At 31.8% G+C, this 24581-nt stretch overlaps 1 protein-coding gene across 1 annotated transcript in view; it reads left to right on the top strand.

Moving 5' to 3' along the window:
* Window positions 1-23080, top strand: part of LOC127722298 (uncharacterized) — a 28801-nt gene extending 5721 nt beyond the window's left edge. Inside the window, exons 5-15 of the mRNA XM_052229187.1 lie at window positions 61-105; window positions 1105-1199; window positions 1546-1627; window positions 2259-2488; window positions 10835-11060; window positions 11552-11644; window positions 12039-12635; window positions 13744-13788; window positions 14338-14432; window positions 14958-15042; window positions 22720-23080. Coding sequence (XP_052085147.1) covers window positions 61-105; window positions 1105-1199; window positions 1546-1627; window positions 2259-2488; window positions 10835-11060; window positions 11552-11644; window positions 12039-12635; window positions 13744-13788; window positions 14338-14432; window positions 14958-15042; window positions 22720-22943 — 1817 coding nt within the window. The 3' untranslated portion in view covers window positions 22944-23080. The remainder of the gene's footprint in view (window positions 1-60; window positions 106-1104; window positions 1200-1545; window positions 1628-2258; window positions 2489-10834; window positions 11061-11551; window positions 11645-12038; window positions 12636-13743; window positions 13789-14337; window positions 14433-14957; window positions 15043-22719) is intronic.
* Window positions 23081-24581: the final 1501 nt, after the last annotated feature.

Here is a 24581-nt window from a genome sequence, read left to right as displayed (position 1 = left end):
CTTATCATAGATGCAAGGATTATAATTTTGTAAGCCAAATTATTTTATTCAAATTTGAAGGAGCACGTGGAGAAGATGGCGAAAAAGGAAGTCCTGGAGAATCAGGTAAAATATTGGTAACTCGTAGTTTCATAATCCAGGTAGTTAATGATTAAATACCATCTTGAATACTCATCGTCAAAAATTGAAAGGCTATGCACAACTTACATATATACAAACATGTGGACGATTTTGAATTAATACTAGGTATACTAAGATACTAAATTTTCAATTCTCTGCTCCAGACATGCATTAGACTCATCAGTGGCTCTTAATTAGGATCAGTAGACCAGATAAGTCACAAAATTGAAGAGCATTTACAAACCCAAAAAACTTCAAACAGTTGTACAAACTCTGGCTATGGTAATTTTAATTAAAAAAACCCAACAGCATAAATGATAGACCCAATAAACTAAGAATAACTTTTGAATTCATATTATTATTTACTTGATATCGTTTTACTCATAACACAGTAAAATCATACAAGATTACTAAGACATATTCACAGATGTCGTTGATTTGACTGTTCTGTTAAATTGCTGCCTTACCGTATGCTAATGACATTTTTATTTAGCAATTTTTTTTTATTGGCTAAAAGTTACCATCAAATCCACAGTTGACATGTCGTAACTAAGGAGAGACCCGCCATTATGAATGTTTGGATCATCAACTATCGACTACTACAATATTATCGAAAATAAAACACCTACCTCAAAATCGCCGTTTTGATGTGATTTTATCCAGATTTGAATCGTAGAAGTAACGTAATAACCTTGTAAGTTTTTATTTGTATGACGTCACTTTTACCAATGGGATCAGAGGAAATAACTCTTTCGAAGAAACCATTGGTGAGTTATTGTCAGGTTAAGGGTCTGATTCTACCAAATAAACCTTCTTTATTCGAATTATGTAAAAAAATATCCTCTCATTTTTCCTGATTAAGCCTTTTTTCAAATATCACCAGTGGTGTATGGTGACATGCTCAACTCCTGAATATGAATAAAACTTTGGTCAGTGAATTCATATTATAGTTAAAAGACAGATAGTAATTGATTTGTTTTGCAGTTCAGGTAAAGTCATGTGATGCTGGATGGGAACAGTTTAAACAAAGCTGTTATTACATTGAAATAAGATCAACGAAGACTTGGAATGAGGCAAAAGTAAGATTGATGTTGCTTCAAATGAAATAGATTTTTAAATACCACGACAAACACCAACACGCGTATTTAAATTCCTTTCAACAGAAACGCTCAAAACCAAGGGTTCATTAAGACCTACACACGTGAAGAGCTTTATGATCAAAAATCACCTGAAAATGTTTCATCTTTATATGTTTCTTGGTACATTACAGAATACTAGTTCATTTGCTATCTTTTTTTATCAATCGCCTATTGAGATTTGTCATATGCTTCAACTAGAATAAATACTATTGCTTGTTTCGTGGTTCTTTATACTGTATTATCTTATATGCCATTATCTGAATGAAATTTGTACTTTATTTTCAAGATGGATTGTCGCATTAAAGGAAGCAGACTTGTAAAAATAGACAATGCATTTGAAAATAGCTTTTTGAAATCATTTGCAAAAGGTATACTTAAATACTTCAAGTAAATTATATCAACCGTTTTCTTTTAAAAAAAATCAAGATAGTAGAAAATAAATACGAGTCAATGGACAACTTTCGAGTTCGTTGCATTTCCGTCAAAAACTTTGGTTTTAGTGAACATCATTCGTGCGTTTAGGGGCGTCGTCACTTCCGTTCCTATGTTGAGTGATTGGTTGAAAAAATGATAATGTTATATTGCACGAATTATACGGCAAATTAAATGCTTATAATTGATATTCAGCACTGCTATCATTAGGGAATTGTGATTAAGTACTTACGGAACAAATATTAGTTTCTAGTTTATCCTGCATAATGACGATCACAAAGACGCTTGATGAACTTTAATAGAGTAGGGATACAGGCGATCTCCTCTATCTGGTAAATGACGTCACAAAGGCGCACAAAATTTACGAAATTTTCCGGTGAAGGACATAATTCGAAAGTGGTCGATTGTTATGATACAGGAAAAAACAGGATTACTGAGGAAGGTTTACATATAAAAACGTACTCACAGAGAGAGAGAGAGAGAGAGAGAGAGAGAGAGAGAGAGAGAGAGAGAGAGAGTATCTATTTCCTATCATGGCGTACATTTGATCAACATACTTCATTTCAGATAGGAATGCACGTCACGTTTGGATCGGAGCACATGTTTCAATGGGAGAACCTCATTTTGTGTGGGAAGCTGACAATACAGATGTTACTTTTACCGACTGGGCAGCTCACCAACCTGATAATTCGCGAAATGCCGAAGACTGTGTTCATTTGGACTATGGCCTGTCAAACACATGGAATGATAATAGCTGTTCAAAGAGACTCGGATACATTTGTGAAAAACAATATTTGCATTGAGTATCAAGCTGAAAAGTTGAAAGAAAAACAATCGAAATAACAGTCGACATGACAACTTTTGAGTCATTCCACAATATGTTTTAATTCACTTTGTTTAAACATATATAAAATATTTCTGTATGTTACTCAATACAATCCTGGGTAACTTAAAACGTGTGAAGTTACCTTAAATACTGACCGCCAAGCGGAATAACAACAATTGTTACACAACCTATTTAAACTCTCCTTTATAAATCATTGCGCAATCTTTCAAACTCATTCCGCATAACGCTTTAATTCACTTTTTTAAAACAAAAATAAACCTTATTTATATGCTAAAATACTCCATCTGCTTTGAAACCATGTGAAAATCATTGAGCACATGCAATTCCCCTTTCTTACTCAATACAATGAAACGCCGCTTCTTTAATCTGTCTTCCTAATTAGATTGAAGAGGCAGTAGTTTGTACTCAGAGTATTGACATTTTTGTATAATTATTTGATTACCAAACTGTATCTCAAAAATAATACTTTTTGTTTACTTTTGTAAGCACTAGTTTTATAGGCCAATGTTAAAAACACAAAAGTGAAGATGAACAAAAATGGAATAGGTATTATTTACAATGAATTCGACTGTCTCGGTGGTGGCTTGGTAGCGTGCTTGCCTCGATTGCGACAGGTTGTGGATTCGAACTCTGACAAGATAAAACAAAAAACTTGCGCCACTTAGCGGATTGGTCGGCTCAAAGTCAGGATAATATGTCTGGGTAGAGTGACAGGTTCAACATCTATCCATCGTTATCAATATACAATGCATATGAAACAGGCGGTGGAACACGGTTTTTTATTTGGTGATCTCCCGTTTACCACTAAACAATCTTCTTTCGATAATAACAAATAAAATGAAATATAAATTATGGATGTATTCATAAGTATTGAGATAAGTAGATACTTCAGAAAGGTGTAATTTGTCGTTAGTCAGGATTTTGCTTTAAAAAACTTATTAAGAATGAATTTAGATATTTGTCATAATGAAAAACCGGTAATTACATATCAACAACGCAAATGATATTGTTCATTTATCTCAGATAACACTTGCATTTCTCATTTGATATTAATTGATGTACCATATTCTGTTATAGAAGACATATTAAAATATAGAATTATGATGTACTACAATTTAGTACAGAGCATATCAAAACAGATCATTCAGATAAACTTTCAACTTGAACTTATTTAATTGTTACACCTGTTGACATTGTCGCCAACAGGACCTCTACTTGTTATTGAACTCATGCTAACGTTGCTACCATCATCGCCATGTTCACTATTTAATCAAGGAAGCCCATTATCTCCATTTAGACCTTTAACTCATCTCGATCCTTTTTTTCTCCATTCAAACTCTGCTCCCGGAGGACAAAGTAGACCAGTTGGCCCTTATTTTTTTTGGGATCCCGTTCACCAACCGCACATTTGTCTTCATTTGGATCTCTTGCGCCATATGTCTCCCCAACACATTTCGATCCACTTGAACATAATTCTCCAATATTTCCTCTGCAATACTTTGCACCAGTTGTGCATTTTTCTCCTTTTGGTCGTTTTTACCTTTTATACTTTTTTTCTTTGTACCTATTGTTTTTTGTCCTATTAGACCATCACTCCGATTTGTTTCAAATTTACCTTTTCTCCTTGATCGCCTTTATATGTCTCTTTGTTTCACTTGTCTGTTCCATATCATAAATGTAACCTAAAAAACCAGTAGGACCCTTTCGTCCCTAAAAGTTTACACCTTTTTCAAATGAATATCTGTCAAAATAATCGAGTAATAGAGAAGAATCAGCGAAACAACAGAAGGTGATCAACAAGAAAGCATAAATAAATATACAAGTATGTACTTATTTTGCGAACAAGATTTGCTTGTAAATGTTAATACTACACTCCGTCCTTAGATACCTAATGATAAAGACTTACACAAATTTAGTAAGTGTATGGAATGCGAGTGTAAAACAAAATGAAATAAAATGAAATAAACAAAATAATTTAAAATAAACAAAATAAATTAAAATAAACAAAATAAAATAAAATAAATATGTACGTTTCGGCGATAAAGTGTGTCGTCAGGTAGTAGGTATTCCTATGGGCACTAACTGCGCCCCTTTAATAGCAGATTTATTCCTGTATTGCTATGAATCTCAGTTTATGACCAAACTCAGTAGAGACGCATCATTGTTACATTTGGTTGATACATTCAACAATACCTACCGTTATCTGGATGATATTTTTTCGTTAAATAATCCAGAGTTCTCTAAATATACTACCGAAATTTACCAAAAAGAACTTACTTTAACTAAATCTAACATAAACAGCAGCAGTTGTACTTTTCTAGATTTAAACATTTCAATTTCTAATGGGAAACTTCATACTAAACTTTACGACAAAAGAGACGATTTTTCATTCCCTATTGTTAATTTTCCTTTTTTAGACGGCGATGTGCCTTTGGCATCATCATACGGTGTTTATATATCTTAACTCGTTCGGTATGCCCGTGTGTGTAGTGATGTCATAGATTTTAACGAACTGGTAAATTATTAAGTCAGGGACTACGTTACCATAAATTACTTAAAACTTTTACTAAATTTTTTCATAGATACAAAGATTTGATTAGTAAATTTGGCTGTACCTGTAAAAAACTTATTAAAAATGGTATTTCACATCCTAAATTTTATGGTAATATTGTACTTAAAGCGCGGAAATCATTATGTGATCTGTGTAAACTCATCGAATCTTTAGACAAATTTATTAGTAAGGGTTATCGTACCAATGTTGTAATTAGATCACTGAATATAGTTTACATTGGCACTAATATCGATTTTGTCATTAGCAAATTAAAACATAACTAAATTTGTATTTTCTTTTCAAACGGGATGTACAGAGACACACACACGTTCATTTTTATCTATAAAGAAGTCACTCCTAACTATCCTACTACCTGTCGATACATTTATTTTTGGCATTGCACAAGTCATGTCTTCTTTGACTGTTCATGACGTTAAAATACTAAATCCCTGGGATGTATATTAGTTGATTTTAGTCTTTGATGCATGATTTTTTTATTATTAATTGTTTTGGCTTTTAACTAGCTGTCAGTAACTGCGAGTACTCTCAAATTGTACTTTATTTTTAATTTGACCTGTTGATACAATTTGTAATGTTTTTTTGTTATTTAATGTTAACATGGATCTTGTCTATATACCAGCTTTGATTATTTGGTATTACTACAAATTTTCACTTCTTCGTACTATGAACATCAAAATTATTTAATTTTTCCTTAGATGCTGTTCTTGGACCTGTGCAGGAAGTTTTATCTAGCACTAATTGTATAGTTTTATTGTTGATATTCACCCCATATGTACCAAGTGTTAGATTAGTTTTATTGATATTAAAGAAATTTCTTGGTATTCCTAAACGGAAGATTTTCATACACACAGAAGAAGTATACTTAACAACAAAATCATTTTCATTTACCTGAGTTTAATATGACTAGAAAATGAAAGGATATGGAGTAAATATACATGGAACAAAATCGCACACGCAGGTTTCTTCAAAAGTGATGATTTTCTAAAAATTATTTGACATTTCACAGTGATATCATACTTTAACTTTGTTTAAACCTGTTTATTTACTTTTGACTTTAATTATTTATCTCTTGTAATTTTTCATTCGCATTTGTATTTGCATTCAGGTGTCACAGGTCAAATTTATTCGTTCATTGTGTGTTAATTTACGTTTTTGATTGAGTTAAGCCTTCCAATTGATATTTTATAGTGTGTTTTTCTATGTTGTGATGTTATACTATTGTTTCAGAAAAGGGAGAAGGTTTGGTACCATTAAAACGTTTAATCCCGCTGCAAATGTTTGCACCTGTCCTAAGTCAGGAATCTGATTACAGTAGTTGTCGTCTGTTTATGTAGTTCATACGAGTTTCTCGTTTCTCGTTTTTATATAGATTAGACCGTTGGTTTTTCCGTTTGAATGGTTTTACACTAGTATTTTTTTTGGGGCCCTTTATAGCTTGCTGTTCGGTGTGAGCCAATGCTCCGTGTCGAAGGCCGTACCTTGACCTATAATGGTTTACTTTTATAAATTGTAATTTAGATGGAGAGTTGGCACTTATACCACATCTTCCTATATCTAATCAGTAGTAAAAATGACTAAAATTGATTTCTTGTTTGAATTGTTTTACGTTTCTTCGTGGTGGGGCCTTAATATTGCTTGATATGTGGTAAAGGTTATGGATGTATTCTTCTGACGTTTCAGTCTCGTTGAAATCTCGTTCTGGAATTATTTCCAAAATATGTGATACAAGTGGAAAATATCAATGAATTTAAAAAATAATATATTCAAACTTAACTCTGTATAAACATTGTGTATTTACAATAAGTAGTTTTTGAGTAATAAATTTTTCAAATTTTATAACCAATCAAGTCAGTCTCATCAGCCAAAATGTTGAGAAAATGAGTGAGGGTTACAAGGAATGATTTTATACACCCCATTTCAATTTTTTCCTTTCCAAATTTCTTAGATATGTATTTTTCAATCATTTATAACAAAGAAGTTGAAATAATATGCTTTTTGTTCTAAAAAAATAGAGAAAAATCCCAAATTTGCAAAATTGACAACATGGTAAATTTGACACGAAAAGGCAACAAAATTTTATAAAACTTTCTTATAAACCCAAAAATCAGGTTAAGAAAATAAGTTTAATTCTAGAACTTTTTGGCTTCTCAGAGGTGTACATCCTTATGCTTATCGTTAAAGGCTGTTCGCTTTACCTAAAAGTGCTATCAGCTACGTCATTTTGTCTCTGGAGGGTAGTTGTCTCATTGGAAAATGTGCCACATCTTTTTTTATTTTTAAGTCAAATCTCAAGTGATTGGCAGTGTTTATTACCTAATCATGCTAAATGATTTGATAACTGGTCTATATAACCCAGAAGTATTCGATGTGAGTTAAATGAATGTCTGCTTTTCTAATCCTTAATTCGTATACGTCTATTACACTGCAACACACTGCAACAAGTATCAAAATCAAGTACAATTCATCTATATAAAACACAGTAATGTAATTCTGACTCCCATTCTGTCTATTCAACAAAGATGTTGCGATTAAAAGTCAAGCACTTTAAGCATATCTCTTTCGGTAAAAATTCTATTGGAATCATTCACTACAAAAGTCTAAAAGTCTGAAAAGACCAGTTTTTGTCTTAATTTGCATGAACTTTTACTCGACATTCTCCAAAAGTATGACTTGTGTCTTAATTTTTCTTGACAAATTCTCATTTATATTAAATTTGTATGAAATTTACTCGACATATTCTCGACATTCTGAATATGGTCTTAAAATTTCTTGACAAATTCTTGACATTTGAATACTGTCTTGAAATTTCTCGACATATTCTCGACATTCTTATTTTTTCTCAGTATGGCTTGACATATTCTGAACATTTTGAATCTTGTCTTAAATTTACTTGACAGTTCTGAGTTTTACAAATCATGACCAATATTCATGATATAACTTTAATCTTTATTTCTCTTTATATGATATACTGTTGTTTCAAGTTACACTTCTTTACAACAAAAATAAAAGTTGGGCATGTAAAATAATTGAAAACTTGGGTATATAAATATTTTTATAAATGCAAATATGGCTATGAAATCTAAAGTATAAAATAATTCAAATGTGGGTGTGTTGATATAAAACAATTTCAATGTGGGTTTTTAAACAATTACAAATTTTGATTCCTAAATCTTATAAATTAAATGATTCAAACCAATCATACTGTAGACATATTTCATTCTACATTCATAATATTCAATGTTGATATGCTAAATAATTATTATACCAAAATGTGGTTTATATAAATAGCAAATTATGATATACAAATCATTCATTTAACAGAAGAAAAATTTGTGTAATGTCATCTGTTGGAATATATTAAGTATTACACATGGACAGGATGTTCCTCATAAAATTAAGGTATTCCACACCCCAGAGTACACGCAACTGTCAAATAGAAGTTATTGCTTTACCTGTAATCAGCCATACAACTTATCAGTTGACCGACCATGCCACTACAATTTAAAATGTTTGTTAATATATGAAAATGAAAATCATCATTTTGATGAAAAAAAATTGAATTGAAATGGATTTTCTTCATCAAAATTATGAAGTTAATTATTTTAACATAAAAACAAATTGAATAATTCCCAAAGATTAAAAGAAAATTATTATCTACTCCAGGAATAATAAAAAAAAAATGTATTTATAATGGGTCCCATCAATGATTTCTATAGAAATCATCGGTCTTATGAAATGGTTCTCAAACAGACATGCATAATATAGATCTAAACATTTTTTTCTTTTCAGGAAGGAGTTATCACAAATATTTATTTTTGATAAAAAATTATAAAATTCAACACTCAAATTTGAATAAAAAATGTTTTTGGGTTGTTCTAAAAAATGAATAAGGTTTTTGAATCAAGATGGGAACAAATTCTTTGACCTAAACGAAAGCCCCCCCCTCTTTTTTTAGCCACACAAACTCAAAAGATGAATTGTGGGGTCCAAAAGAGATACAAGACACCTATTTTAGTAAAGCAAATTTGACTGGCAGTTTTGCGAACGGCAAAAATCTAAATGCTGTTTGTCAATACCTTCGACTTATATTCCAAGTGAAAACAATTACTTAAATGTTTAATAAAAATAAATCAAAATTAAACTACATGGGGGATTATTCAGGGTATTCCAACTTAGTTGCACCAAAAGGGTATCTTACTATACCAAATTAATCCTTGATTCTTCAAAGTTTAGTTTAGCCATAATAAAAAGGAGTATATAACAGCAATAGAATGTCATAAACAGTGCAGAATAAGTCTGATCACATTTCAGGCGAAATTTATACTGTTGAGATAGTGTCAAGACATATTTAAGACTGTCAAGAATGTGTCGAGACATATTCAGACATTATTTAGAATGTCAAGAATATGTCGAGACATATTCAGACATTATTAAGAATGTCAAGAATATGTCAAGACAGATCGAGACAAATTTAAGACAGTCAAGAATTGGTCGAGACTAATCCAGACTCTTATCAGATGATACAGGAAGTGTCGAGAAATTTTAAGACAATGTTCATACTGTCAAGACACTTGTCAAGAAAAATCAAGAACCTTATTAGACAAATTCATACTATGTCAAGAATTTTTAAAAATTATTCAGACAAATTAAGAATGTCGAGTAAAAATTCATGCAAATTCAGACAAAAACTGGTCTTTTCAGACTTTTTGACTTTTGTAGTGATTGCAGACAAGGTGAAAATAAAACGAATAGCAAAATATGTAATGCCCTACGCCTAATATAACATCACTTTTTGGAATTGTTCGTCTTTACCTCAAAAACATTTTGAGACAAGTCCTATTGACACTTGTATATTGTTAAAGACTGTGAATGTATTATAATGTGTGTCTTTGAACTGTTATGAATATTCAAGGAGGTCACACAAAAACATGAGATAACTTTATAAAAAGGTTATACTTATGATTTTGTAAATATTTGTAGACTAGTAAACATTTTCCAAGGAAATTCATTCTACGATAATTGATATTTTAATCTTTATTTTTACTTATCATTCATTTAAGTTGTTTTAACTATTTCCATTTAACGCGTCATTGTACATATTTCAAACAATTTTTATGTTACGCCTGGCTTTAATCCATAAAACTCGCTACACTCATACAACGTATCAATTCATAGTGAAATATAAATCTTTTTATTCATACCTTTAAATTAATTTTCTGTAAACGTTTCATTAGAATATAATAATTATCATCACGTATGTACTTATGACAATTGAAGATACTCGGATGTCTAATAAGAAGTGTAAGAGGATCGGATTGAGGTACTCGATTTGGCAAATAATGGTTACCCTTCTTGTAAAAAAAACCCTTAATGATCAAACATTTTCCTCTTTTGACGCTTACAGTGCTCAGCAAGTACCACGTAACAAGAAAAGGCAATTGTTACGTTCATTTGACTGTAAAAGCATAGGAAAAGTAGCTTTTGACAATTGCCGGTATAATCCTTTTCTACCCTCAGATATGTCACTTGACAGAAGAAATTGTCCGAACTAGTCCAATGGAAAACACTTTTGTTGAGACTTTCCATAAATCATAAACAACCTATATTTCTATATGATATCAAGGGGATTTTCATACATACTGCGTAAAATCTACAGCTACCATTTTAAACATTGATAAGAATATTTAACGACTGAATCATGTGAATATAGACTTAACAAAGTAGTTGAAAATGAGTGAACAAGTTCAACTGGTAAATATTTTACAAGCAGATGAATGGAATAAATCAGAACTTCAAAGAAGAGATAGTATAGAAACTAATGCGTGGAATGATAAACTTGCTGAAATTCGTAACGCGAGTAAAAAAAGAGATAGAGCATTTTTAGCCCTGACTATAATGCTGTTGATATGTTTTTCACTTGCAGTTACAGTCGTTGTCATATACTTGGAAGGTAAGTATTTTCATTTTTTATTACTGTGGGGCGGACGGACCTTTTCCAGAAATTCAAGATTGAGCTGTTTATTCTCGGTTATTACGTCGGAAAATTGGAAACTCGATTTTTAATTATATCGTAATGCTGGATGGACACATTATTTTAACGACTATTCGGGATTTGACATTCATTTTTTCGGGAAATCGTGATGAGACCGCTTCCTATCCTATCCTAAGCAAACAATTTTGAATCATTTCTTTTAAAAGAGAAACGATACTTCTTAATCATAAGTTAGAAAATAAGCATGACAAATTAGACCAATAAGCCAGGTAACAAATTTAAATCAACCATTGGAAATATTAGTTATATTGGAAAAAAATTCGTTAACATATGTTACATATTCGTTTGAGCAAACCTTGTAATCGATTTGAAAAAAAAAGAACTTTCACTTCATTGATACATTTATAACAAGTAATGTTAATAATAAGAATGTTTTCCCTTTATTTTAGAGTATATAGAAAAGAGTTCGGAACTAGAAAAGCAGATTCATCATTTGAATACTTCTGGTTGGGAAAGAAAATCTCATTTGTCTAATCAATTAGGTAATTAAAACATGTATTTGAGTCTAACTCTAATTTCTATTATTCTGTGTTACTTTTTAAATAAATTAATTCTCGTGACGTAACGGTGGCTTAATTTATATAACTGTTTGTTAATTGATTTAATTACTTAACAAATTAAAGAAAAACAGACAACACCATAGCTAGATTTAAATAAGAAGATCATATAATGAACATTTTAGAATAAACTACACAGAGAAGATGGAACAACAAATACTTTACCAAAACCCAAAGCTTAACGTTAAGGGACAGCAATTACTGGTTATTAAGTGGGACCAATAACATTACACATTGATAAAAAGTTATATCTACATCAATATAACAGTCATTTTAGTTTATTGATCATTTGATGAAATGCTCTATATATTTTTAAAAGGTAGTAGTGACCATGGGAATTTCCCTAAAGGTAAAAAAGGCTCTAGGGGAGAAATGGGTCCTGTTGGTCATAAAGACACTGCTGGTGATAGGGGACAACAAGGTAAAAAAGGAGAAACTGGAAACAAAGGTTCAGCTGGAAGTAAGGGACAACTCGGAGATGTAGGTCCTATAGGAGGAAAAGGACAAAATGGTACGAAAGGATCAAAAGGAGAAAAGGGCATGAGTGGCGAAAAAGGACTACTGGGAGAAAAGGGTGCAGTTGGTGCAAACGGTTCGGCTGGCGACAAAGGTACCATTGGAGATGAAGGTCCAAGTGGACAAAAAGGGGAAGTCGGAGAAAAAGGTGCACTTGGTGCAAAAGGTCATAATGGAAACAAAGGAGTAGATGGTGAAATGGGAAGGCCGGGTGAAATGGGCCAGACTGGTCTAGTTGGACCTACCGAAAGGAAAGGTTCGATTAGCGAAAAAGGACCAACTGGCGATAAAGGACCGAAGGGAGAAATTGGACTTGCTGGCCAAAAAGGTGAAAAGGGTATCAGAGGTGACAAAGGTTTAGTGGGAAATATGGGTCCAGTTGGCGACAAGGGACAAATAGGTGAGAACATCAAAATTACGTTAAATGAACATTAGAAGAACATGTTTTGTTTTTCCATTTTTTCCAAAATAATATAATAAATAATAGTAGATTTTAATATAATAGTAATTTTAAAGGTTTATATGATGATAGTTTTTTTTCTGTACTATTCAATTATAACAGAAAACTGCAGATTTATTATAAATAAGGGACAAATTATTGTCTTTTTTTCTTTGACTCATACGTCATATATCTGACAAACAACTCATTTTCCTTGAATGAATGACAAAGAGAAACACAATTAGTAATACCAGTGTTCAATATTATTTATATTCTTTGTTAATTTGTAATGACAGATGAGTTCATAGAAATCCACATACAGAAACTAAAGAACACAAATTGCTGGCTCCTACTGTTTGTAAATATTAATTGATTATAAAAACTCAATGTTAACAAAATTTTTAAATTTTCGAAACACTAAGGATGGTCTACCCCAGGAATAAATTACCTTAGCTAGCTGTCCTCAATGGACTTCAATTCGTTTTACATTTGGCCATTTTTTACTTTTTTAATTCGAGCGTCACTGATAAGTCTTTTATAGACGAAACGCGCGTCTGGCGTACAAAATTTTAAGCCTGGTATCTATGATAAGTTTGTGTACTGCAATGAATGGTTAGCCCATCATTTAACCAAGTCTCAAGCCGATTGTAGTCATGATATTCTTTGTAATATTATCTCTACTTCGTCTTTAAAGTATAAACATTGACCGATGAGACTAGTACTAAATTTTATATCAATAACTAAAGATGATAAAGATTGAGGTAACATTTTATCCGTTTTGAATGAGTAATAATTATATTATCTTAGTATGTCTGTTAAGGTTGCTAACCCGATTTTGTCAATAAAACGGAACTACAAAAACTTTCATATAAGTGGGAGGTTTAGCAAGCTATAAAATCAGGTTTAATCGACCATTAAAAAAAATACCAAGTAATGAATATAACAGTTATAATTGGTTGGTAACGTTCTTTTTTTATGGACTTTCCCTTATTGAATTTAATTAAAGTTCGGTATTTTTCATCATACCTTTTTATCACATCATTTATAATATCTTTATGTCAAATTACAGGAGCACGAGGACAAAATGATGAAAAGGGAAATCCAGGAGAATCAGGTATCAAAATCGATATTCATGACAAATTGAAAAACTTAGTTTCCTTTCAGACCTAAATTTTATTATGAACTTGAAGAGCTAACTTTGTTGATAGTTAAATTAAATATATAATATAAACCAGGCGCGACAGTAACCAAACTGGTTCATAACAGTAGCATTGATAAATACAGACTGCAAACAAAACAATAGGAAAAATTACTAAATGCTTTTGAATAAGAATTCCTTTAGTTTTGCTATAAATTTTGTCATTGTGTTAACCTAGGAAAAAAATCCAAATAGACCAGCTTGTTACAATGTAGTATTACTAATTATGTACACACTATTGAAAACAAATTAGAAATCGAAGGTACATGTAGGATTTTAACATGTGTGTCCGCTTTTTAATACTTATGACTTACTATACATTCCGCCCTTAAGTTCCGGAACCCGATAATTTATTCTGATTAGTAAACGCTAATTTATAGTAAGACACATTTTATTCCCCTGAAGCTATGTCTTTGACGCGGTGCCATAATACCAAATAAAGTTCAAACATTTGTGTTTTTCTAGTAAAGACGATAAATTGTGGTTCCGGATGGGAACAGTTTATGAGAAGTTGTTATCATTTTCAATTCAAGTCAAAGATGACATGGAATGCGGCAAAAGTAAGATGTGAAAAAATTAGCATTGCTTTATGTTTTTGTATTTGTTTGGACATAGAAAAATAAATATTGCAGCCATTACTTTTAAATTTTGGAGCAAAATTGAAATGTTAAAATAAAAAATAGTTATGGATAACAAATTAAAAGAAGAAATAAACAAATAACGATCTGAAAGAAAATCATAGTTTTTACTAATAAAAAACTTTCACCAGAGTAAAAAAATGATGGTATACTAAGGTTTTGTTTTTTTATACTATCTGTTAGTGGGCAAAAATCTTGATATAAATGTGAAGACTTGTAATATAATTAATTGATTTCTGAGTAAATATATTTTAATTTAAATGTCGATGAGACAAGGTGGTCGGAAATCTCCTTTTTTATTTATATTAAAGTATGAAATTATTGCATGTAACATTCGCTTAAACATAGAAATGCGAGGAACAATTCGAAAAACATTTGAGTGGAAAACGGCCATGTTGACATTAGAACATCTTATTCTCACATTAAATTTGAATTTTTTGATTGTAGACTGATTGTCATAGAAAGGGAGGATTCCTTGTGAAAATTGACAATACTGTTGAAAATTGGTTCTTGAAATCGTTTATAATTGTCGGTAAGTACAATTTAAAATAATAGTAATTAGTACTTAAATACCCTTATATATAACTAACTGAATTTAGCAGTAAATCACGATCATTGTTTAAGGGGAGGGCATTATAAGAACACAAAAAATACAATTATCAGCAGACTAAAAAGACTACAATACACACAAGTTCATAAAACACTTCCAAACTAAGCAAAACAAAACCAGCAAACACCAAGTGTGATATCTAGTGATTCGGAAGGGTAAGAAGTTCCTGTTCCACTAGTTACGAATTTGGTTTTGTGCTGTAGCGATATATTTCCATTGACTTTTATGTTAAATGTCATTCAAAGAAACATCATGACGAGATTTTGATAAAAATGAACACAACTTTGACCGAACGCCTAATCCGAGGAACTAAGTTAAAAAACATACGTTCATTGAATGCAAACGTAGGCCCGGAACTTACTTTAAATAAATCTAACATAAACAGCAGTTGTTGTCCTTTTCTAGATTAGACATTTCAATTTCTAAAGGGAAACTCCATACTAAAATTTACGTCAAAAGAGACGATTTTTCATTCCCTATTGTTAATTTTCCTTTTTTAGACGGCGATGTTCCTTTGGCACCACCATACCAAGTTTATATATCCCAAATCGTTCGTTATTCCCGTGTGTGTATTGATGTCATAGATTTTAACCGACATGGTTAGAATATACAAATAATTACACCATTACTACCACAATTCTATATTGATATTCTTGTAATGGTTAGAAAATACATCAAATAACACCATTACAAACTTAATCCCAATTTTATATTCTAGTTTTAGAAATTTACCTGTGACGTCACTTTTTGTGGCGTTGATACATTCGTGTGACGCATAGTTCATAATTCTTTTGTGCTGTACCTGTGTACTGTCGTAAATAAATTTTATGTGTTTGTTGTCATTCTGTGGTTTACATGTTGAATTGTTCTATTATATTATTAATCTATGTATGTCTCTGTCCTGAGTGTTCTTGCATTTTTTTGTACATGTAATGTTGTCATTTTAGCGGTATTTTAAACATTGCCATATAAGCGGGAGGTTTGGCTAGCCATAAAACAAGGTTAAACCCACCATTTTTTCTTAAAATGTCCTGTACCAAGTTAGGAATATGGCAGTTGTTATCAAATAGTCCGTTTCTATGTATGTTGACGTTTGTTTTTGTAGCATTTCTGTGTTTCTTTTGATCCGTTGTTTTCCTCTTACAGTTAATGTGTTTCCCTATGTTTCGGTTAGTGACCCGGATTTGTTTCAGTTAAATTGATTTAGGACTATTGAACAGCGGTATACTACTGTTGCCTTTATTTAACAAACGTAATCAATGTATCACTGGTAAATTATTAAGTCAGGGATTTCGTTACCATTAATTACTCAAAACTTTTACTAAATTCTTTCATAGATACAAAGATTTGATTAGCAAATTTGGCTGTCGATAATTTTATTTTTGCATTGAACACGTCATGTCTTCTTTCCCAGCAAACACAAAAATATCTTTAAAATGTTATTAAAACGTTATGTCGAATGTCATAAAAATATCCCAAAAAGACGTAAGAAAAATATGAAAGTGTATTGTTGGAAAAATATCGCAAAAACATTTTGTAATATATTTTCTAAAATATTGGCATAATATAATTAATGTGAAAAGCAATGGCGTATAAAATATTTTGATAATCTTTTCAATTTTCTTGAAATATTTTCTAAACGTTTGAAAAACATCATGAACATGAAATAATGTGATAAAAATGTGTTTGGGATATTTTCTTTCAAGTGCGACTGTGCCTAAAAAATGTTTTCAAAATGTTTTAAGAAGATGTTTTGGTCGATATCTATATCATATCAATATCAAATTTTCTGTACTTTTAATTGAGTTTCCGGCTTTTTTATTTAACAAATCATTAGTTTAATAGATAAACAGTGATTCTTTCTATATACAAACAAGAATAAATCAGTTGTTTCGCTAATCATATGAAAATTCACAATTCAAAGTCCGAAAACAGAAAGAAACAACAAATTTTGACATATTCAAAATGGCAGACACAACTCATCATTGTTTAGCAACTAACCAAATATGAAGTCATTCTGTTCAGCAGCATTACCAATAGAAGTCATGAAAAAATTTTGAGTTCATTCAACAAACTCAAATATAAGCAAACAGAAAAAGGGTATATGAGTGACAGATACAAAAATGATCACACATCACAGTTCATCACTATCAAGCAGCTCATCAAATATGGCATTTTTGGGCAACACAGTAATGAAAATATTTATTGGACACAGATAAATGGACAGACAGATATTGCAAGAAAGCCCACATTCCTACTGCAATGGTAGAATGTTTAGTTTTTCACTCTCAACTTTTATTACCTATTTTATACACATCAGGCACATCTCATCCTGAACATGCATGAAATATTTGCCACTGGGCATTTAGCAAACATCAATTAATCTATTATACACATTTTAAAGTTGTTACACTTTTAATAGGATAACATCCGAAGTCAACAATTGGCTTAAGAGATAAACAGCAAAATACTATTTTGCATCCATCATTTTATTTATTTAAGAATACATTTAAAAAGTCCATCAATTGTCTCATTCAGAATCACTTGGAATGTCTTGAAGTGTCTTATCTTTTTCTTGCACATACTTTGCCATGCTTCTGAAAAAAATAATTAAAAAAACCATTAATCTTATATTCATATATAAACTTCTTGAACATTCATTTATTACAAAACGAATCAATATGCATGAAGGACATACCCCCCCTCCCCCTTTAAAGTTTTGAAACAAATAACATCATATTTTTTTCTTTTATTGTTTTATATAAATCAGGCTGTTGTTTTTATTGTTTCTTTTGGGTTTTTTCTTTATACGTTGTATCAAGTAGGAGCCTTTGAAAGCCTGCTAATTTTAACATCTTTAAGTGTTAAAATCTGTGCAGTGACATAAACTTGTTATTTTTATCTAAGGGCAAACTATATACAGTACTAGTAGTAGAGGCAAGTAATAACTTATCCAAGATTACGCATTGTTTTTGTGATGATGCTAATAATATAACTCAAACTTCTGGGGAAACAAACAGATGTCATCACATCGGTTGTTTGTATTTGAAAGCATTTTCAAAGGAAAGCAAAGATGTTGTTTAAGAAAGTACACTGTTGGGACTTAAAGATTCATTTAAATAAACAACTTGTTTCTATTTTGTCACCAGAAATTAATTTATTTAAAAATCCAGAGATTTTTTTTCTGTATTGTATGCCTTTAATCTTGAACGTAATGTATTTTCTACGCTAAATATTTGAAAATCTTACTTGAAAAAAAAATATTTTCCTCCTGAATGGTTGTGGACATTCCAAAGTACCTGTGCCACTTCCAAATTGCAAACCTGCATATTGAACTAGTCCTTTGTGGCTTTTCTTATAGCTCCTGTTATAAAATAAAAGATATACATTTTGTGTATGAATCAATGAATATAATTTTAAGCAACAGTTTGTATTATCTTGCCTGTAACTTAAGTCCTACATAGCCTTTGTAATACTGATTACGGGAAATTTAATTAACTGTTTTGAAAATAAATCCTTGCATGTGTACGCTGATTTTACTGAAAAAAAAATCTCCATTATACAGCCAAAAAAAGTGTTCTTTGTAGGATTGACACATTGGTCCCTATTTTCATGCACTAGATTTTGTGTTACTTGTAATAGACTATTTTCATAAATCATATAACTGACCTTTGACTCATGAGCGTATAATTTTTATACAGGTTACTTATTCTGCTGTAGGACATTTTTGGACTCGGTTCAGTTAATGTAAGAGCCAATGGCGGATCCAGAAATTTCCATAAGGGGGGCCTACTGACTGCCTAAGAGGGGGTCCGCTCCAGTCATGCCTCAGTGATTCCGTAGATAATTTGTGAAACCAAATTTTTCCCACATAAGGACGGGGTGGGCCATCCAGTCCCCCCTGAATCCACCTCTGTGAGCAACTATTAGAAGTAAAATCAGGCTTTTATCAGTGCAATTTGGGAGAAAAATAATAGTTGTAAGGATTTTTGTAAGGATTTTTGAAGGGGAGTCCAGGGACTTGTCATTTTTTGCCATGGTGAGTCCAACAGTGAGAAGATGATATTTTGTTGCAATATAAATAATTATTTTAATCTCCATGACCTAATAAAGCAAAAAAATAATATTCAATTCAGATTTCTTTTAAACTTTGTTATAATATGATGATATGTGTATTCAGTTTGTACAAAATATTTCAATCTTGATGCATCTTTGGACTCAACAAATTTGAAAATGGTGAGTCCAGACAGATTTTCATGAATCCAGGATTCACGGACTCGCCTTAGTGAGAACACTGTGTTTTATTCATTTTGTCACATACAGACATGATAGCTCTAGAAAACATATAACAGTTATTCATCTGGTGCTAAGTGTTAATGTTACTTGTTTTTGTGGCTCGGAACAATCTATTGAGTCATGCTTTTCGCAGCAGTTGTTGTTGATTTATGTCTGTCATATTTTTTTCATAATGTGTGTATTGTTATAAATTTGGGCGGTTAGTTGTTTTGTTTCAATTGTGTTGAAAAACACATTTTGTTTGTCAAGGCCTTTTAAAGTGGATTATACAGTATGGGTTTTCTCAATGTTGAAGGCCGTACAGTAACCTATAATTTCTTATATCCAAGTCATTTGAATATGGCGGATAGCTGTCTCATTGGCAATCAAACACACAAGCCATATCTCCTTATTTTTATATCAATGAACAAATTCGTAATTGGTGTACATAAATGCTAGAACAGTGGCGGATTTAGGGGCCAAAACCCCCATTATGGAGCTGAATATAAGATAAATGCATATTTAAATGTATCACTCCTAACGTTTGCTCGACAGGGGCCCCCCTTTTCAAAATCCTGGATCTGCAAATGTAAAAACAGATGTATTGGTTCCGATTATGATTGAAACACAAAAGGTTTCATCTTAGTTTAATCATTCTTACCAAGTGAGTAACAAACAATTTGATTCGCTCTCTAAGTCTTTGTTGATATTCTTTGTCTTTGTTTCACGCGACCGAGAGTTAAAATCATTCCTCAGTAAAGGGTCTAAATATCGCCCCCCCCCCCCCCCCCGTCAATTATTAATTGGAATGAGTGTCGTAATATCATCCACGACTCACTTCGTGCTTACTGTTTGAAATGGATAAAACGGGAAAAAGCTGACAAAAAATCTTTGGACTCTTTTTTTAATTCAGTAATGAAGATAGTTGATATACGTATACAACATTTTAAAGAACATTTTACTCTTAACAACAACCATAAAAATCCTATTTCTCGTATCAAACATAAACTAAAAGAACTAGCAAAGGAATTTGTTTTTGTCCCGGCTGATAAAGCTGCTAATAATATCATTATAGTTTGACGTAAATTTTACATTGAGGTTCTGCAAAAGGAAATCACGAATTCACTAACATTCCAACTGACTTCACTTTCAGAAAACGATATCTATAACAAACATAAACTATTAGCTACTTCTTTAAAAGCAGAACCAAATACAATGAAAGTCCCAACTATGTACTGGCTTCCGAAGCTACACAAATCACCTTACAAATATAGATTTATTTCGTCTTCAAGTCATTGTTCCACTACTAAATTGTCTATTCTACTTACTAGTACACTTGATACAATCAAAAGCCTGATAATAAATTGTTCAAATAAGGCCTTTGACAATAGTGGAATTAACTACTTTTGGAGTGTCAAAAACTCGTTGGAAGTACTTGATAAATTGCATGCATATATTGGTGATTTTGAATCTGTTCAAAGTTTTGATTTTTCTACCCTATATACCACTTTGCCTCATATTCTTATTAAGAAAAAAATCACACACCTAATTAAATGGGTATTTAAAAAGTCGGAATGCGAATACATATGTTCAAACTCTTTTAGGTCATTTTTTAGTAGCAACAAAAAAAAAGAGCTATGTCAATTGAACATGCTTTGATACTATATCTGCCCTTGAATTTTTACTTGATAACATTTTTATTCGCTTTGGAGATTCCGTATATCGTCAAGTTATCGGAATTCCAATGGGGACTAACTGTGCACCACTTATTGCGGACCTGTTTTTGTATTGTTATGAGTTACAATTTATGACTAAAATCAGCAAAGAACCATCGAAACAACATCTGATACAAATATTTAACAATACTTTTAGATATTTGGATGATATATTGGCTCTCAATAATGACGACTTCAGTGTGTATACTAAAGAAATTTATCCTGTTGAACTTACTTTAAATAAAGCTAATACTAACAATGACCACTGTCCTTTCCTCGATCTTGATATCCATATCATTAACGGGAAGCTTAATACAAAAATTTATGATAAAAGAGATGATTTTTCATTTCCTATCGTTAATTATCCATTTTTAGATGGTGACGTTCCCTTGTCACCATCTTATGGTGTTTATATATCTCAACTTGTACGATCCGCTCGTGTATGTAGCAACGTATTAGATTTTAGCGAGAGAAATTTATGTATTACTGAAAAATTATTACACCAGGGTTTTCGATATCATAAACTAGTCAAAACATTTACTAAATTTTATCATCGGTATAAGGACATCATTCGTAAATATAACTCAACATGCAGACATCTTATACGTTGGGGTATTTCACATCCAATCTTTTATGGTAATATTCTTTACAAAGCACAAAAATGTCAATATTCACCTCAAAAGCTAACAAAACCTTTAAACAGACTTATTAAGAAGGGATATAGTTACGATACTGTTGTCAGGTCATTAAAGATTTCATATTTTGGCTTTAATATTGATTCACTTATAGGGTTTTTGCATTGGAATTAAACATATTTATTCTAAAACCAGTTGTTGGCATGACACGGGTTATATTCTTCTCATATATTTTATGATGGTATAATACTAAACCCCTAACAGGAGGGATTGTGCCTGATATTCATATGATGAAGACATAATCTTTCAATCAGTTTAATTGGGGTCTGGAGCTGGCATGTCAGTAACTGCTAGTAGTCTGTTGTTATTTATGTATTATTGTCATTTTGTTTATTTTCTTTTTTTTCCTATTCTGACATCAGACTCGGACTTCTCTTAAACTGAGTTTTACTGTGTGTACTCTTGTACGTTTGTTTTTTCTACATTGGCTAGAGGTATAGGTGGAGGGTTGAGATCTCAAAAAACATGTTTAACCCCGCCGCATTTTTGCGCCTGTCCCAAGTCAGGAGCCTCTGGCCTTTGTAAGTCTTGTTTCATTTTTGATTTTAGTTTCTTGTGTATAATTTGGAGTTTAGTATGACGTCCATTATCACTGAACTAGTATACATATTTGTTTAGGGGCCAGCTGAAGGACGCCTCCGGGTGCGAGAGTTTCTTGCTGCATTGAAGACCCATTGGTGGCCTTCGGCTGTTGTCTGCTCTATGTTCGGGTTGTTGTCTCTTTGACACATTCCCGATTTCCATTCTCAATTTTACATATAGAATGTGGCGGGGTTAAACATATCAGCGGGCGCCCAACCCTTCCCCTAACCTGGGACAGTGGTGTAACAGTACAACATATGAACAAACTATAAAAATCAGTTGAAAAGTTCTTTACTCATCAGATAGATACAAAGCACGATGTTTATTTTCAGCTAAAAACCCAGGTCACGTGTGGATTGGAGCTCATGATTCTGTACAAGAATCTCGTTTTATATGGGAATCCGATAATACAGTGCTAACTTATACCGACTGGAATCCAGGCGAACCTAATAATGCTGGTGAAGAAGATTGTGTACATATGAGTAGTGCTCTTACATATAAATGGAATGACATTCAATGTTCACATAAATTTTCATTTATTTGTGAGAAACATTAACAATAACTATGCTTTAATTCTCCAACTTTTTTTTAAGTCTATTATGAGAGTTGCTCAGAGTTATTCTTTGTTGATAAAATATTGTGTTTCTTCAAAATAAAATTTTTAAAGTTTTCTTTTCAGTTTTTTTAACAGAATGTTTGTTATTTTTTATTTCTTTCCCATATTGAATCCGGTCGTATATGTAATATTTTGCATTTGATTAAGACATGTATTTGCCTATTTTTTTCGGTCCATTTTGGTCAAATATTTCCTTATAAATCTGTTTATACATCCCTAATGTGGCAGTATGATAATTTTTTATCAAAGTAAGCCCAAAAAGGTCTTCGGTCGCGCGAAGTGATAATTTTTTCTCCCATTTATTTATTCCTAATTGTGTATTTTATCTATCATAAATAGGAATCTGTTTCAATAAACATATATCAATTACACATATGCGAACAAGTTGAACATGACGAATTAAAAAATTACATATACGAGCCAGAAGTTTTCTATAATTTACAAAAGAATACACTATATTAAGTTAAACTTCCCAATTGTCTCAAGTCATGCAAACAGTGAATGAATAAAAACCACCGAGAAGGATATCAAGGCAAACTTAGGTGCCCTGGTAGTGTAAAAACGTTGTATTGTTTGTTTGGATGGTTTGTGATGATCAAACTTTAGTTTTCTGTTCAATAGACGTTTAACGTTTGTCTTTCCGACTTGTTGTTTTTCATGATGAGTTCATTTATCAATTCTTACAGTATGTTCATACCTGATTTATCATGGTTAAAAGTAAATCGAGGATGGAATTGTAATTAGACGTGCATATTTAAGGTCTCACATATTTGCATTTTGTTAGATCACTGGCACATGGTCTGCATCAGCAAAACAAAAGTATTGACCGTTTTTTGATAAGAAAACGTCATCATGGTGGGTTGTCATGTGTCATGGATTTTGGCAATTGTTGAGCAGAAAACTTAATCTTTTTAACGCATCAAGCCTCGCCCCTTTTGGCGTTAATGCCATTTTTAAAAGTATTTGTCTTTTACCTGTATTTCTAGAAATATTACTGATGTTTAAATATCAATAAAACCTCTTCAAAAATACAAGATTTTATATTTTACGATATACATGTATGCGCGTTAAGTCTACACAAGAACCATCAGTAGCGTTCGAGTTAAAACAATTGGAACCAAATCAATTAAGAATTTGAGGACCATTAAAAAAAAAAGTTCCAAAAATGAACATGCAGTATAATTACAAAACAAATGACCTATCAATGGTATATCATATCGCCACAGGAGAATTGACTACTCTCGGGGATGAAACGTCCACCAGCAGTTGTCTCAACCAAACATGGTAAACACTCATTATATATACACCAGTATCATTACTTTGTACTCCATTCCCACCTTTTGACTCGGTTGAGCTCGGGTCAAACCAGTCGAACGACCGAAATACAACTGTTGCAACTGATTTCATATGTAATGATTATATCGACCCAAAGGAATCTTGTTAACTTTTTTTGGACAATCATGTAATTTTAAATTTGATATTTTTCTGGCGAAGGAAAAAAAATGGCGTTTAAACCCACTGCATTTGTTTGCGCTTGTCCTAAGTCAGGAACCTGTTGTTAAAAGGTTGTTCAGTGGT

This window comes from Mytilus californianus, unplaced genomic scaffold (genome assembly GCF_021869535.1).
Source record: "Mytilus californianus isolate M0D057914Y unplaced genomic scaffold, xbMytCali1.0.p SCAF_12, whole genome shotgun sequence".
Lineage (NCBI taxonomy): Eukaryota > Metazoa > Mollusca > Bivalvia > Mytilida > Mytilidae > Mytilus > Mytilus californianus.
This window is presented reverse-complemented; position numbering and strand designations above follow the sequence as displayed.